Source organism: Erythrolamprus reginae, chromosome 2 (genome assembly GCF_031021105.1).
Source record: "Erythrolamprus reginae isolate rEryReg1 chromosome 2, rEryReg1.hap1, whole genome shotgun sequence".
Lineage (NCBI taxonomy): Eukaryota > Metazoa > Chordata > Lepidosauria > Squamata > Dipsadidae > Erythrolamprus > Erythrolamprus reginae.
This window is the reverse complement of record NC_091951.1, coordinates 20,449,719-20,462,541: the sequence shown is the minus strand read 5'-3', so window position 1 is coordinate 20,462,541 and position 12,823 is coordinate 20,449,719. Positions and strand designations below refer to the sequence as shown.

Below are 12,823 nucleotides of genomic sequence, written 5' to 3'. Positions count from 1 at the left end.
CTATGTAAGTTTGTTTAAGAAATAAAACTTTTTTTGTTATATATATGTATGGAGAGAATACCTAAATATTAGTGAGGCAATGGCTTCTTGGGGTGGAATGTACTCTTGCACGGCTCTCCAAACTTGGCAACATTTAAGACTTGTGGACTTCAACTCCTAGAATTCCTCAGCCAGCGGATGGCTGAGGAATTCTGGGACTGAGAACATAGAAGACTGACGGCAGAAAAATACCTCATGGTCCATCTAGTCTGCCCTTATACTATTTCCTGTATTTTATCTTAGGATGGATATATGTTTATCCCAGGCATGTTTAAATTCAGTTACTGTGGATTTACCAACCACGTCTGCTGGAAGTTTGTTACAAGGATCTACTACTCTTTCAGTAAAATAATATTTTCTCATGTTGCTTTTGATCTTTCCCCCAACTAACTTCAGATTGTGTCCCCTTGTTCTTGTGTTCACTTTCCTATTAAAAACACTTCCCTCATGAACCTTATGTAACCCTTTAACATATTTAAATGTTTCGATCATGTCCCCCCTTTTCCTTCTTTCCTCCAGACTATACAGATTGAGTTCATTAAGTCTTTCCTGATACGTTTTATGCTTAAGACCTTCCACCATTCTTGTAGACCGTCTTTGGACCCGTTCAATTTTGTCAATATCTTTTTGTAGGTGAGGTCTCCAGAACTGAACACAGTATTCCAAATGTGGTCTCACCAGCGCTCTATATAAGGGGATCACAATCTCCCTCTTCAAAAGCAACATGAGATAATATTATTTTATTGAAAGAGTAGTAGATCCTTGGAACAAACTTCCAGCAGACGTGGTAGATAAATCCACAGTAACTGAATTTAAACATGCCTGGGTTAAACATATATCCATCCTAAGATAAAATACAGGAAATAGTATAAGGGCAGACTAGATGGACCCTGAGGTCTTTTTCTGCCGTCAGACTTCTATGTTTCTATGTTTCTATCCTGTATCCGAGAGAATGAACCTATGGCATATGTGCCACATTTGGCACACAGAGCCCTCTCCGCAGGCAAGAGAGCTCTCGCCCTAGGTCAGCTCCACTGCACATTGTGCTGGCGCCTCCTGCTGGTCAGCTAGTTTTCAGGTCTTCCACACATGCATGGTGGGGTGGGGAATATGAGGGAGATGTACATGCATGTATGGGAGTGCATACACAGGGTGTGGCACATGTGGGAGGTTGCACATGTGTGGGGAGCACATGGGGTCACATGTATGGAGCATGGGCATGTGAGGGGTGTCATGCGTGCATTGCATTATTATTATTATTATTATTATTATTATTATTATTATTATTTATTAGATTTGTATGCCGCCCCTCTCCGCAGACTCGGGGCGGCTCACAGCAGTGACAAAAACAATATAAATTGACAAATCTAATAATTCAAAATCTAAAATAGCACTTGTACATTTAAAAATCTAACAGCAAAGAACCCCAATATAAAAACATACATACAGTCATATCATGCACTAAAACTGCATAGGCAGGGGGAGATGTCTCAGTTCCCCCACGCTTGACGACAGAGGTGGGTTTTGAGGAGTTTACGGAAGGCAAGGAGGGTAGGGGCAGTTCTAATCTCTGGAGGGAGCTGATTCCAGAGGGTCGGGGCCGCCACAGAGAAGGCTATTCCCCTGGGTCCCACCAGACGACATTGTTTAGTTGACGGGACCCGGAGAAGACCAACTCTGGGACCTGACCGGTCGCTGGGATTCATGTGGTAGAAGGCGGTCTCGCAGATATTTTTATATAATTAAATATTATTTATTTATTATGGGTTCACATGCACGTGCTGTCGGCACACAATGACAATAAAGGTTAGCCATCACTATCCTATAAGATAGCGTTCCTCAAAACTTATTTCTCAGGATCCCTTCTGTTCTGCCGGCATGTCCCAACCGCCCGTAATTACAGGGTAATTAGTCCAAAAAGACACACACCACATGATAGAAGGAAAACCAAAAGTCTTTTATCAACAGAAAAGCAGAAACAACTCCCTTTTTAAATGTCAAAGGGATTTCCTGGTATACACAAGGCTCAGGTTAAATGCAATCCAATTTCTCACCCAATAACTGGGAAATTGAGTCAAATTCCAAAGTCCAGAAAGTCGACACACAGTCTTGAACAGGGAAACAGCAAAACCACGATCTTGACGAAACTATGAATCAGATAAACTTCCACAAGGCTAAACCAGCACGCTGCTCTTTTTATCTGTAGCACTAATTACAGCAGCCTCACCCAACCACAGGTGGCCTCACTTATCTCCTGTAATAATCCTTCAGTTGTTCTCTCCTATGCATCACTCTACGCATGCGTGGGTCCGTCATAAGTTCTTGTTCAGAATCCAGGGATGATAAGGATGATTGATCTCCTCCTGGGCTGTCTGCCAAATTCCCTTCTTCCCTGCTACTCACGCTTCCTTCGTCAGAGGAGCCTTCGTCAGGAGATTCTATCGGGAGCAAAACAGACCTGTGGCATGTGGATGTTTCCCCCACCTCCACATTCTTTGGGGCAGGAGCTGGGCCAGAGCCAACCACAACACCTTCCCACTTGTAAATATTAGAAGGGCCTTTGTTTCTCTGAATTATATTTATCAGTATTTACCATATTTTTAAAAATATAACGAATGCGTTCACTGCCACTACATCGCTTCACATGATAATTTAATATTGTATTAGTTTTCTCATCATAGCCTGACAAATAATTTTGATTTCACAGGCCCCTAAGTATGATCTGAGGAATTCCTACAGATCCCAGAACCATATTTTGAGAAACACTGACATAGTATATTGTGGGGAGTAGTTTCTGGTGAAAACCAAAATAAACAAATAAGGAAAGAAGGGGAGAGAGAGAGAAACTAAGAGAGGAAGAGGTCTGTAAGGGGCGTGCATAAGTGCACTACTGTGCTAATGTCCCTGTCCTACTGTTCTAATTGTCCTCTTTTATTGTTACATTTTACTTATGTTTATACAAACTACAGTACTACTATCCTATACATGTTTGACAAATAAATAAGGAAGGAAGGAAAAGAAAGATGAGGGGGAAGGGTTTCCCCTTTTATTCTCCATGCTTTTTGCCGACGATGTGAAACTTTTCAACACCACTGACAACACACTCACTCTCCAAAAAGACCTTGACTTTGTTTCATATTGGTCTGACACCTGGCAACTTCCAATATCAACCAACAAATGCTCTACCCTCCACATCGGCAAAAAGAATCCAAACTTCGCATATGAACTGAATAAACAAATTCTCGCAGCCAACCCACACTCAGTAAAAGACCTTGGAATACTAATATCAAACGACCTAAGTGCTAAAGCCCACTGCAACAATATCGCCAAAAAGGCTTCCAGAGTTGTTAATCTGATCATACGTAGCTTCTGCTCTGGCAATCTCACACTACTGACTAGAGCCTACAAAACCTATGCCAGACCCATTCTCGAATACAGCTCATCTGTCTGGAACCCTCACCACATCTCAGACATCAACACTCTCGAAAACGTCCAAAGATGTTTCACCAGAAGAGCCCTTCACTCCTCCACTCGAAACAGAATACCCTACGAAAATAGACTATCTATCCTGGGTCTTGAAAGCTTAGAACTGCAGTGCCTAAAACACGATTTAAGTATTGCCCACAAGATCATATGCTGCAACGTCCTTCCGGTCAACGACTACTTCAGCTTCAACTGCAACAACACAAGAGCACACAACAGATTCAAACTTAATATTAACCGCTCCAAACTTGACTGTAAAAAATATGACTTTAACAATCAAGTTGTCAAAGCGTGGAACTCATTACCAGACTCAATAGTGTCAACTCCCAACCCCCAACACTTCTCCCTTAGACTCTCCATGATTGACCTCTCCAGGTTCCTAAGAGGCCAGTAAGGGGCGTATATAAGTGCACTGATGTGCCTATCGTCCCCTGTCCAATTGTCTTTCCTTATCTCTTATATCATATACTCCCTCCCTCCCATCTACTTCTCTTCTTTTTACTTTCTATCGTCATATATATTACTTAATGTCTATTCTCTTCCATTGTATTGTATATTGGACAAAGAATAAATAAATAAAATAAATAAATAAATAAAGCTCCTGAAGGCAGGACAAGAAACAATGGATGGGAACTAATCAAAGAAAGAAGCAACCCAGTATTAAGAAACTTCCTAACAGTACAGTTAACTAGTGGAACAGCTTTGCCTCCAGGAGTTGTGGGTGCTTCATCCCTGGAGGTTTTAAAGAAGAAACTGGACAGCCAGTTTGAAATGGTATAGGATCTCCTGCTGGAACAGGGGGCTGGATGAGAAGACCTTCAAGGTCCCATCCAGATCACACCCCATTCCATGTTGGCAGGTGTGTCCCCAAAGCGTGGAGGTGACGGCATTTTTCCTGTGCCCAAAAGTTTGTTTATAAAAGAAGTGGCTTTGGAACTGAACTTAAATGGGCACAACTCTGCACTGTTCTATTTTCTTAGCAAGGAGGAGTAGATTGGGTTGTTAGGTCTGATAGAATAGAATAGAATAGAATAGAATAGAATAATATTGGACTGTAGAATAGAACAGAATAATATTGGAATGAAGAATAGAATAAAATAATATTGAAATGAAGGATCGGATAGCCACTCAGAGTCTTAGGGCGTTGGGGGACATTAGAATAGTATAGAATTAGAATAGAATAGTATAGAATTAGAATAGAATAGAATTCTTTATTAGCCAAGGCATTTGTCTTTGGGGCACATGCTCTCAGTGTACATAAAAGAAAAAGATACATTTGTCAAGAATCATGAGGTAAAAAACACTTAATGATTGTCATAGGGGTCAAATAAGCAATGAAGAGGGATTGTCATAGGATACAAATAAGCAATCATGAAACAATATTGATATAAACCATAAGGATACAAGCAACAAGTTACAGTCATACAGTCATAAGTGGGAGGAGATGGGTTATAGGAACGATAAGAAGACTAATAGAAATAGTAATGCAGCTTTAGTGAATAATTCGACAGTGTTGAGGGAATTATCTGTTTAGCAGAGTGATGGCGTTGGGGGGGGGGTATCCTTGTGCAGTGCTCTGTAGCGTCGTTTTGAGGGTAGGAGTTGAAACCATTTATTTGAACAGGCTTATTAAAAACAGGCCAGATCTTAATCCAAATGTCCCGCCTGAGAAAGGGGCTGGACTACAAGACCTCCAAGGTCCCTTCCAGTTCAATTCTGATTGATTGATTGATTGATTGATTGATTGATTGATTGATTGAGCCTTTCCGTCGCCCGGCCGGTCCGAGACCGCTGCGGGGGGAATAAAGCAGAGCCGGGGCCTGTCGGGAGGGGGCGTCCGCGGGCTCCCTTCCGCCGATCCAGCGGCTGAGCGTCAAGGCTAAAGCGAGGCGGGGGATTGATGGGCGCAGCTGCAGCGGGGGCCGCGAGTCCCGGGGGCCCCCCAGCGCTCGCACGCCCACCGGAGGAGAGGAGCCGCGCGAGTCCCCCCGCTGCCGGTACGGCCCTGGGGGGAGTTGGCCGGAGGGAGACTGCCGAGGCCTCTCCAGCCTTGCAATCCCGGGGCGGGGAAGGCAAAGGTTCGGTCCGTTGCACGGGGGGGAGGACTCCCCCCATTCGGATCACCCCCGAACCCAAAGCAGCCTGGGCGGGTTGCATCGCTTGCATTGCATTGAGTTGCGCGCCTTGCTCGCCTTTGCAGCGCAGGGCTGCAGGCGGCCCGGGGGAGACGGGCTTTTGGGGGCCGCGAAGGAGGTAAGGGGAGAGACATCCCTCTCCCTCCGTGTGTCCCGCTGCAGGGCCGCCACGAAGCTCCTGCCGGGGCTGGGGTCGGGGGAGGCCGCGGGTGGGCCGATCCCCGTTTGCAAGATCAGCCCTCCGCCTTGTTGTCCCTTGGGGTGGGGGACAAGAAGGGGGCAGGCTGCCCTCGCCTCTTGCATTGCCTCTATTCCCCCCTCCCTTAATTTAAAAGGAGAAAGGATATTTTTTAATAATTTTCTTTGTCTGAATATGATGCCCATTGAGAAAAAAGGGTTATTTTTAAATCCCCCAACCAGTAAAACAATGTTTAGTCTTTTGAAGGACCCATGTGTGACATCTGCCACTGTGCATGTATGTCTCTGTGTGTGTGTTCTTGATTAAAAAAGCGAGTTGTTCTCTTTTTGTTAAAAGGGACATGTCAGAGACAAGGCTTGCCCCCAAAAGTTAAAAGTTGGCTGAGAGTTAATAAAGTGAATTTTGGATGGCAAATTACCTACCGCTTTTTTGCAAAATTCTGGGCTAGTGTCTTTAAACTTGTGGGATATTCTTGTATTATTTTGTGCTACAAGTGATTACTTCTGAAACTTCGTTTACCTAGATTTTGGAGGACAGAAGGAAAAGTCCCCAGAAAAATTGGTGGTGGTGGGGATTCACCAGTGCCAAATGTTGTAAACACAAGTAGTGTCATATTTTTAATTTATATTCTTTTCTACTAAGGCTGCTCTACATCTCTCAAAAGTTCTTTCTTTCTTTCTTTCTTTCTTTCTTCCTTCCTTCCTTCCTTCCTTCCTTCCTTCCTTCCTTCCTTCCTTCCTTCCTTCCTTCCTCCCTCCCTCCCTCCTTCCTTTCTCTCCCTCCCTCCCTCCCTTCATTTATTTGACTTCTATGCTGCCCTATTCCTCAGACTCATAATTATATATTATTATATAATATAATATATTTTTACAGTATATATATTATACTGTATTATAATATATAATAATTATTATATAATCTATAAAAAGTCATTACTTAGCATCAAGATCCATACCTTTGTAAAAGATTGTGTGTTTATCTAGGATTAAAGTTGCGTTTTAGGTTAGATGAAGCAAGGGGATAAAATACACTGCTTTAAAAAATAAAGGGAACACTTAAACAACACAATATAACTCCAAGTAAATCAAAATTCTGTGAAATCACACTGCCCACTTAGGAAGCAACACTGATTGACAATCAATTTCACATGCTGTTGTGCATTGACAACTTCGTTCAGAACAAAGTATTCAATGAGAATATTTCATTCATTCAGATCTAGGATGTGTTATTTGAGTGCTCCCTTTATTTTTTTTGAGCAGTATAGTTCAGGAGATGGTTTTAGAATTGTTTCGCCTGCATCTTAGAATTACTTTTTAAAAATATTTTGAGAATTAAGGCAGTGAATTTCAGGCTTCTGCTATGCTGTATATTCTCCACAATATTTTGTCTAAACGCGCTAATTTGAAAATGCTCTGTATTGTAGAAGAAGGGGCAAGAGAAGAAAGCACAAGGACGGGCAGGAGAGCTAAACATTGGAGCAGTTGAAGCTCAGTTTACATCCAAGAGACCAAGATAAAGGAGCATCACCTTGGATCGAGGGAGACCCGTTCATTGGGATGGAAGCGCACTGGGAAACGCAATGGCAGCAGTTCCTCAAGACACTTCAGCCCTCTCATTCCCGAGAAGGAAATCGAGCAAGAGCAAGGAATTCTCCCTGGGAAGACCCCAAGGCCTTCCTGGCCTCTTTCGAACAGGTGGCCAGAGCCTGCCGGTGGCCCAGAGGAGAATGGGTAACTCATCTCTTGCCAGCCCTTTGTGGGGAAACTGAAGAGGCCTTTCGGAGCCTGGACACCATTCGTCAAGGCGATTACGAGAATGTGAAGGCCGCCATCTTGAAAAGGGAAGCGGTCAAAACGGAGGCCCGCCGTCAACGCTTCAGGCAGTTCTGCTGCCAGGAGGTAGAAGACCCTCGAATGGTTTACAAGCAGATCCAGGAGCTTTGCCACCAGTGGTTGAAGCCGGAAAGACACACCAAAGAGCAGATCTTGGAGCTGCTGATCTTGGAGCAGTTCTTGGCCAGCCTGCCTCCAAAGCTCCAGAGCTGGGTTCAACCCAGGAGACCGGACACGTGTTTCCAAGCGGTGGCCCTGGTGGAGGACTTCCTGCGGAGCCAGCCAGAGAACAAACCAGAAGGCCCTTTGGTATAGTTTGCTATTAATAGTAATAGTAAATATACATTATCTACTATATAAACTCTAATTTTAGCTCTTTTAAAATTATACACATTCAACTTCATTTACTGCGATAGGAAAAACATACCCAGAACCCAGAAGGGAAAAAAAGAAAAAAAAATCAAAAATTTTCTACCTGTTCTGTGTACCTGACTACCCGTAGGAGACCGTCACTGCTTGACTCCCTCTTCTTTGTGGCAACCCCTGAGATATTGGAACACTGCTATCATGTATCACTGCTACCATTCTTGTAGCCCGTCTTTGGACCCGTTCAATTTTGTCAATATCTTTTTGTAGGTGAGGTCTCCAGAACTGAACACAGTATTCCAAATGTGGTCTCACCAGCGCTCTATTTGGAATACTGTGTTCAGTTCTGGAGACCTCACCTACAAAAAGATATTGACAAAAATGAACGGGTCCAAAGACGGGCTACAAGAATGGTGGAAGGTCTTAAGCATAAAACGTATCAGGAAAGACTTCATGAACTCGATCTGTATAGTCTGGAGGACAGAAAGAAAAGGGGGGACATGATCGAAACATTTAAATATGTCAAAGGGTTAAATAAGGTTCAGGAGGGAAGTGTTTTTAATAGGAAAGTGAACACAAGAACAAGGGGACACAATCTGAAGCTAGTTGGGGGGAAAGATCAAAAGCAACATGAGAAAATATTATTTTACTGGAAGAGTAGTAGATCCTTGGAACAAACTTCCAGCAGACGTGGTAGATAAATCCACAGTAACTGAATTTAAACATGCCTGGGGTAAACATATATCCACTGTAAGATAAAATAAAGAAAATAGTATAAGGGCAGACTAGATGGATCATGAGGTCCTTTTCTGCCGTCAGTTTTCTATGTTTCTATGCTTCTATGTCTCCCGTGGTCCTTCTTTTCATTAAACCAGATCTACCTAGTTTGTTCAACCGTTCTTCATATGTTTTAGCCTCCAGGCCCCTAATCATCTTTGTTGCTCTTCCCTGCACTCTTTCTAGAGTCTCAACATCCTTTTTTACACTGTGGTTTCTCTTATCATTCTAATGCAGTGATACTTAAAGAAACTAAACAGGGATGCTGACAGGCATGTCCCTTGCAATATTGTTTTGCAACGGAAGTGCCTTTCAATAATCCTCTTAAGTCAAAGCAAGCAGCCCACCTGGAATATGTCAAAATCAGTCTCGCTTGCTCCCAGTAAAGACTCTCCTCTCTCTTTTAGGGCCCCCAAAATGAAGTGCTGGCTGGGTTTGAACCAGCCGAGAAGGAGCCCTTGGAGACTGTGAAGAAAGAAATAATTGAAGTGGAGATCAGAGTGCCAGGTAAGAATTATAATGTAGGAATGGATGCCCTCCTGCAGCTGCGGTTTTTGAATCTTTTAAAACTGAGCAGCCAAAACCTAACATTCAAAGCTCTTGCGCCTGATTCTGTGTTAGGGAAGATTTTCAAAGAGATGCAGTTTGTTCTAGATCAGTGTTTCCCAACCTTGGCAACTTGAAGATATCTGGACTTCAACTCTCAGAATTCCCCAGCCAGCATTCGTTGACTGGAGAATTCTGGAAGTTGAAAGTCCGGATATAAATAAATAATAATAACAGAGTTGGAAGGTACCTTGGAGGTCTTCTAGTCCAACCCCCTGCTTAGGCAGGAAACCCTACACTACTTCAGACAGATGGTTGTCCAACATCTGCTTAAAAATTTCCAGTGTTGGGACATTCACAACTTCTGGAGGCAAGCTGTTCCACAGATCAACCGTTCTGACTGTCAGGAAATTTCTCCCTAGTTCTAAGTTACTTCTCTCCTTGTTTAGTTTCCACCCATTGCTTCTTGTTCTACCCTCAGGTGCTTTGGAGAATAGGTTGACTCCTTCTTCTTTGTGGCAACCTCTGAGAGATTGGAACACTGCTATCAAGTCTCCCCTGGTCCTTTTTTTTAATCAAACTAGCCATGCCCAGTTCCTGCAACTGTTCTTCATACGTTTTAGCCTCCAGTCCCCTAATAATCTTTGTTGCTCTGAGAATTCTGGGAGTTGAAGTCCAGATATCTTCAAGTTGCCAAGGTTGAGAATCACTGTTCTAGATCCATAAGAATTGGGACGGCAAGATATGGTTTAGCAATCCTTTGATTTGCACTCCAAAGTACCCAATTATTGAATTTTTTCCTCTTGATTTGGCTGAGTGATTTGATCTGTAAATCCCTTCATACATGGCCTGATTTTAATCATGAATTGAGAGGGATGTGAACAAGGCCTCGGCAGGAATACCAATTTAAAAATACTGTACCTTACTTTCACGAATGGGAAGAAGATGTAAGACACCCTAGATTCCAGTGGGTTGTCTATTTTGACCGACGGGGAGTTTTGGAGAAATGCTCTATCGTGATTAGGGGACTGGAGGCTAAAACATATGAAGAACGGTTGCAGGAACTGGGTATTTCTAGTATAATGAAAGAAGGAACATGGGAGACATGATAGCAGTGTTCCAATATCTCAGGAGTTGCCACAAAGAAGAAGGAGTCAACCTAATCTTCAAAGCACCTGAGGGTAGAACAAGAAGCAATGGGTGGAAACTAAACAAGGAGAGAAGTAACTTAGAACTAAGGAGAAATTTCCTGACAATCAGAACAGTTAATCAGCGGAACAGCTTGCCTCCAGAAGTTGTGAATGTCCCAAAACTGGAAGTTTTTAAGCAGATGTTGGATAACCATCTGTCTGAAGTAATGTAGGGTTTCCTGCCTAAGCAGGGGGTTGGACTAGAAGACCCCCAAGGTCCCTTCCAACTCTGTTGTTGTTATTATTATAATTATTGGATTATACCGTGTTTCCCCGAAAGTAAGACAGTGTTTTACTTTCTTTTTACCCCCAAAAGCCCCACTACGTCTTACTTTCGGGGTATGTCTTACATTGGAAAAAAAATGAAAGGGTCCTTTCAGCGGCGCAGCAGCAAGGAGGCGAAGATTGGGGTTTCCCCTTTGCGTGGGTGGCGGGGAAGACCCAGGGAAGGTTTCGTCACCCGCTCGGGACAAACCCAAGCGGCCGAGTCGACGGAGTGTGCGGGGGAAGCGCTGAGTGCGCCAGGGAGGCGAGGACTTTTCGCCCCCCGCCTCTCCCGGCGTCCACAGTTCCCACTGTCGCCTCAGACGACTTCGGAGACCCGACTCCCTCGCAAGACAGGCGTCCACCCACCCCCAGCCCCGTACCGCTTTACGGGCCAGACGATTGGGGGGGCGGGGGGGCGCGAGGCAAAGGAAGTGAAGGGAACTACGGGCGCCGGGAAGGCGCGGAGCCAGGTGTGAGCGTTGCGGCGCGCGTGTCCTTTCAGACCCCCCCCCCCGCCGTTTCCCGCCTCCACTCACCAAATTGACAGGGTGAAGGTAGCCGTTCTCGTACTTGTCGCTTGCCAGGATCTGCCTCAGGTGGGCGATGTAGCTGGAGGCCAGGCGGAGCGTGTCGAGCTTGGAGAGCTTGGTGTCCGGCGGCACCCAGGGCAGGGTGGTCTTGAGGCGGGAGAAGGCTTTGCTCAGCACTCGCATGCGAGCCCGCTCGCGGGCGTTGGCCGCGTTCCGCTGGACCTGCTTGCCCTCCTGGCCCGCCGTTCCTGGAGGGCTCTTCTTGCCCGGGGTTTTCTTACGCGCCTTGCCCGCCACCGCGCCCCGTCCTTCGCCTCGCCGCCACCGCCTCTTCCCCGGCTTGGCAAAGCGAAGGACGGCGCTGGTCCGAAACGCCACAACCCCTTCAGCGGAAGATGGAGAATTCTCGCTCGCAGGAAAAACAATCCAGGTGGTGGGGCGCCACGAAGGGCGGCACTCGCGCAAAGCCACACAGTCCCGGATCGCTTGCTTCCCCGGCGCTGCTTTCCTAGGCAGCCGGCTTGCTGGCCGGGGAAGCAAGCGATCCGGGACTGTGTGGCTTTGCGCCGTGAGGACAACAACGGCGCCGTGGTGGCTTTCAAGCGCCGCCGTTCGTGGCGCCCCACCACCCGTTCCTGCAGACGCGGCGACGTATGCGCCATCCCGGAGATTACGGGACTTCGCCGAAATCCGCGCTGCGAAGAACTTGGGGGACTTTAAACCGAGGGGGATTACAAACGATCGGCTTTGTTGGAGGGGTTTTTTTTCCCACGGAAGGCCAAGCTTGGAGGAAGCAACCGAGGGAAGGGGCCTCGCTGGCGTCAAAGGTACCGAAGAGGTGGGGACAACCTGAAAGACGGAGGGAGGGTAATAGTAGGAGCTACGATGAGTAGAGTAGACGTGGGCAGGAGGCGGCCCGCAGCTACGTGTTTCCCCGAAAGTAAGACATATGTCTTACTTTCGGGGTACGGCTTATATTAGCCGACCCCCCTGGAACCCCCGATACGTCTTACAATCGGGGGTGTCTTACTATCGGGGAAACACGGTAGGACGTATCCTCAGATTATTATTTTATTGTTATTATTTATTGGATTTGTATGCCGCCCCTCTCCGTAGACTCGGGGCGGCTAACAACAGTAATTAAAAAAAAACAGCATGTAAATCCAATACTAATACAACTAAAAAACCCTTATTGTAAAACCCAAACATCCATACAAACAAACATACCATACATAAATTAGATCCTGCTGGGTATCTTGTAAATTGGCATAATTTTGCCTTCGTTTGATCTACAATCTGCTATGTAATAGGTTTCTCCAAACTTGGCAACTTTTAAGACTTGTGGACTTCAGCTCCCAGAAGTCATGCTGGCTGGGGGATTCTGGGAGTTGAAGTCCACAAGTTGCTAAATTTGGAGAGCCCTGTTCTATTGTATGGTATGGTGCTCTTCACCAGCTAC

The 12,823-nt window shown here is 45.3% G+C and overlaps 2 protein-coding genes across 2 annotated transcripts in view; one reads left to right on the top strand and one right to left on the bottom strand.

Annotated features, from left to right (window-relative positions):
* Nucleotides 1-12,823, top strand: part of LOC139159229 (zinc finger protein 850-like) — a 47,674-nt gene that overhangs the window by 23,721 nt on the left and 11,130 nt on the right. Inside the window, exons 7-8 of the mRNA XM_070736576.1 lie at nucleotides 7,338-7,997; nucleotides 9,239-9,338. Coding sequence (XP_070592677.1) covers nucleotides 7,338-7,997; nucleotides 9,239-9,338 — 760 coding nt within the window. The remainder of the gene's footprint in view (nucleotides 1-7,337; nucleotides 7,998-9,238; nucleotides 9,339-12,823) is intronic.
* LOC139163211 (transcription factor 21-like) lies at nucleotides 10,398-12,026 on the bottom strand. The gene is made up of 3 exons (XM_070744172.1): nucleotides 11,952-12,026; nucleotides 11,371-11,703; nucleotides 10,398-10,412 (listed from the first exon to the last, which is right to left on the bottom strand). The coding sequence occupies exons 1-3, from the start codon at nucleotides 12,024-12,026 to the stop codon at nucleotides 10,398-10,400; spliced, it is 423 nt and encodes a 140-aa protein (XP_070600273.1).

Coding starts and splice junctions, on each gene's coding strand:
- LOC139163211 (XM_070744172.1), bottom strand. CDS start 12,026: ATGGCGCATACGTCGCCGCGTCTGCAGGAACGGGTGGTGGGGCGCCAC. Junction 11,704..11,951: donor GGCGCTTGAAAGCCACCACG/GCGCCGTTGTTG, acceptor CGCTTTGCCAAG/CCGGGGAAGAGGCGGTGGCG.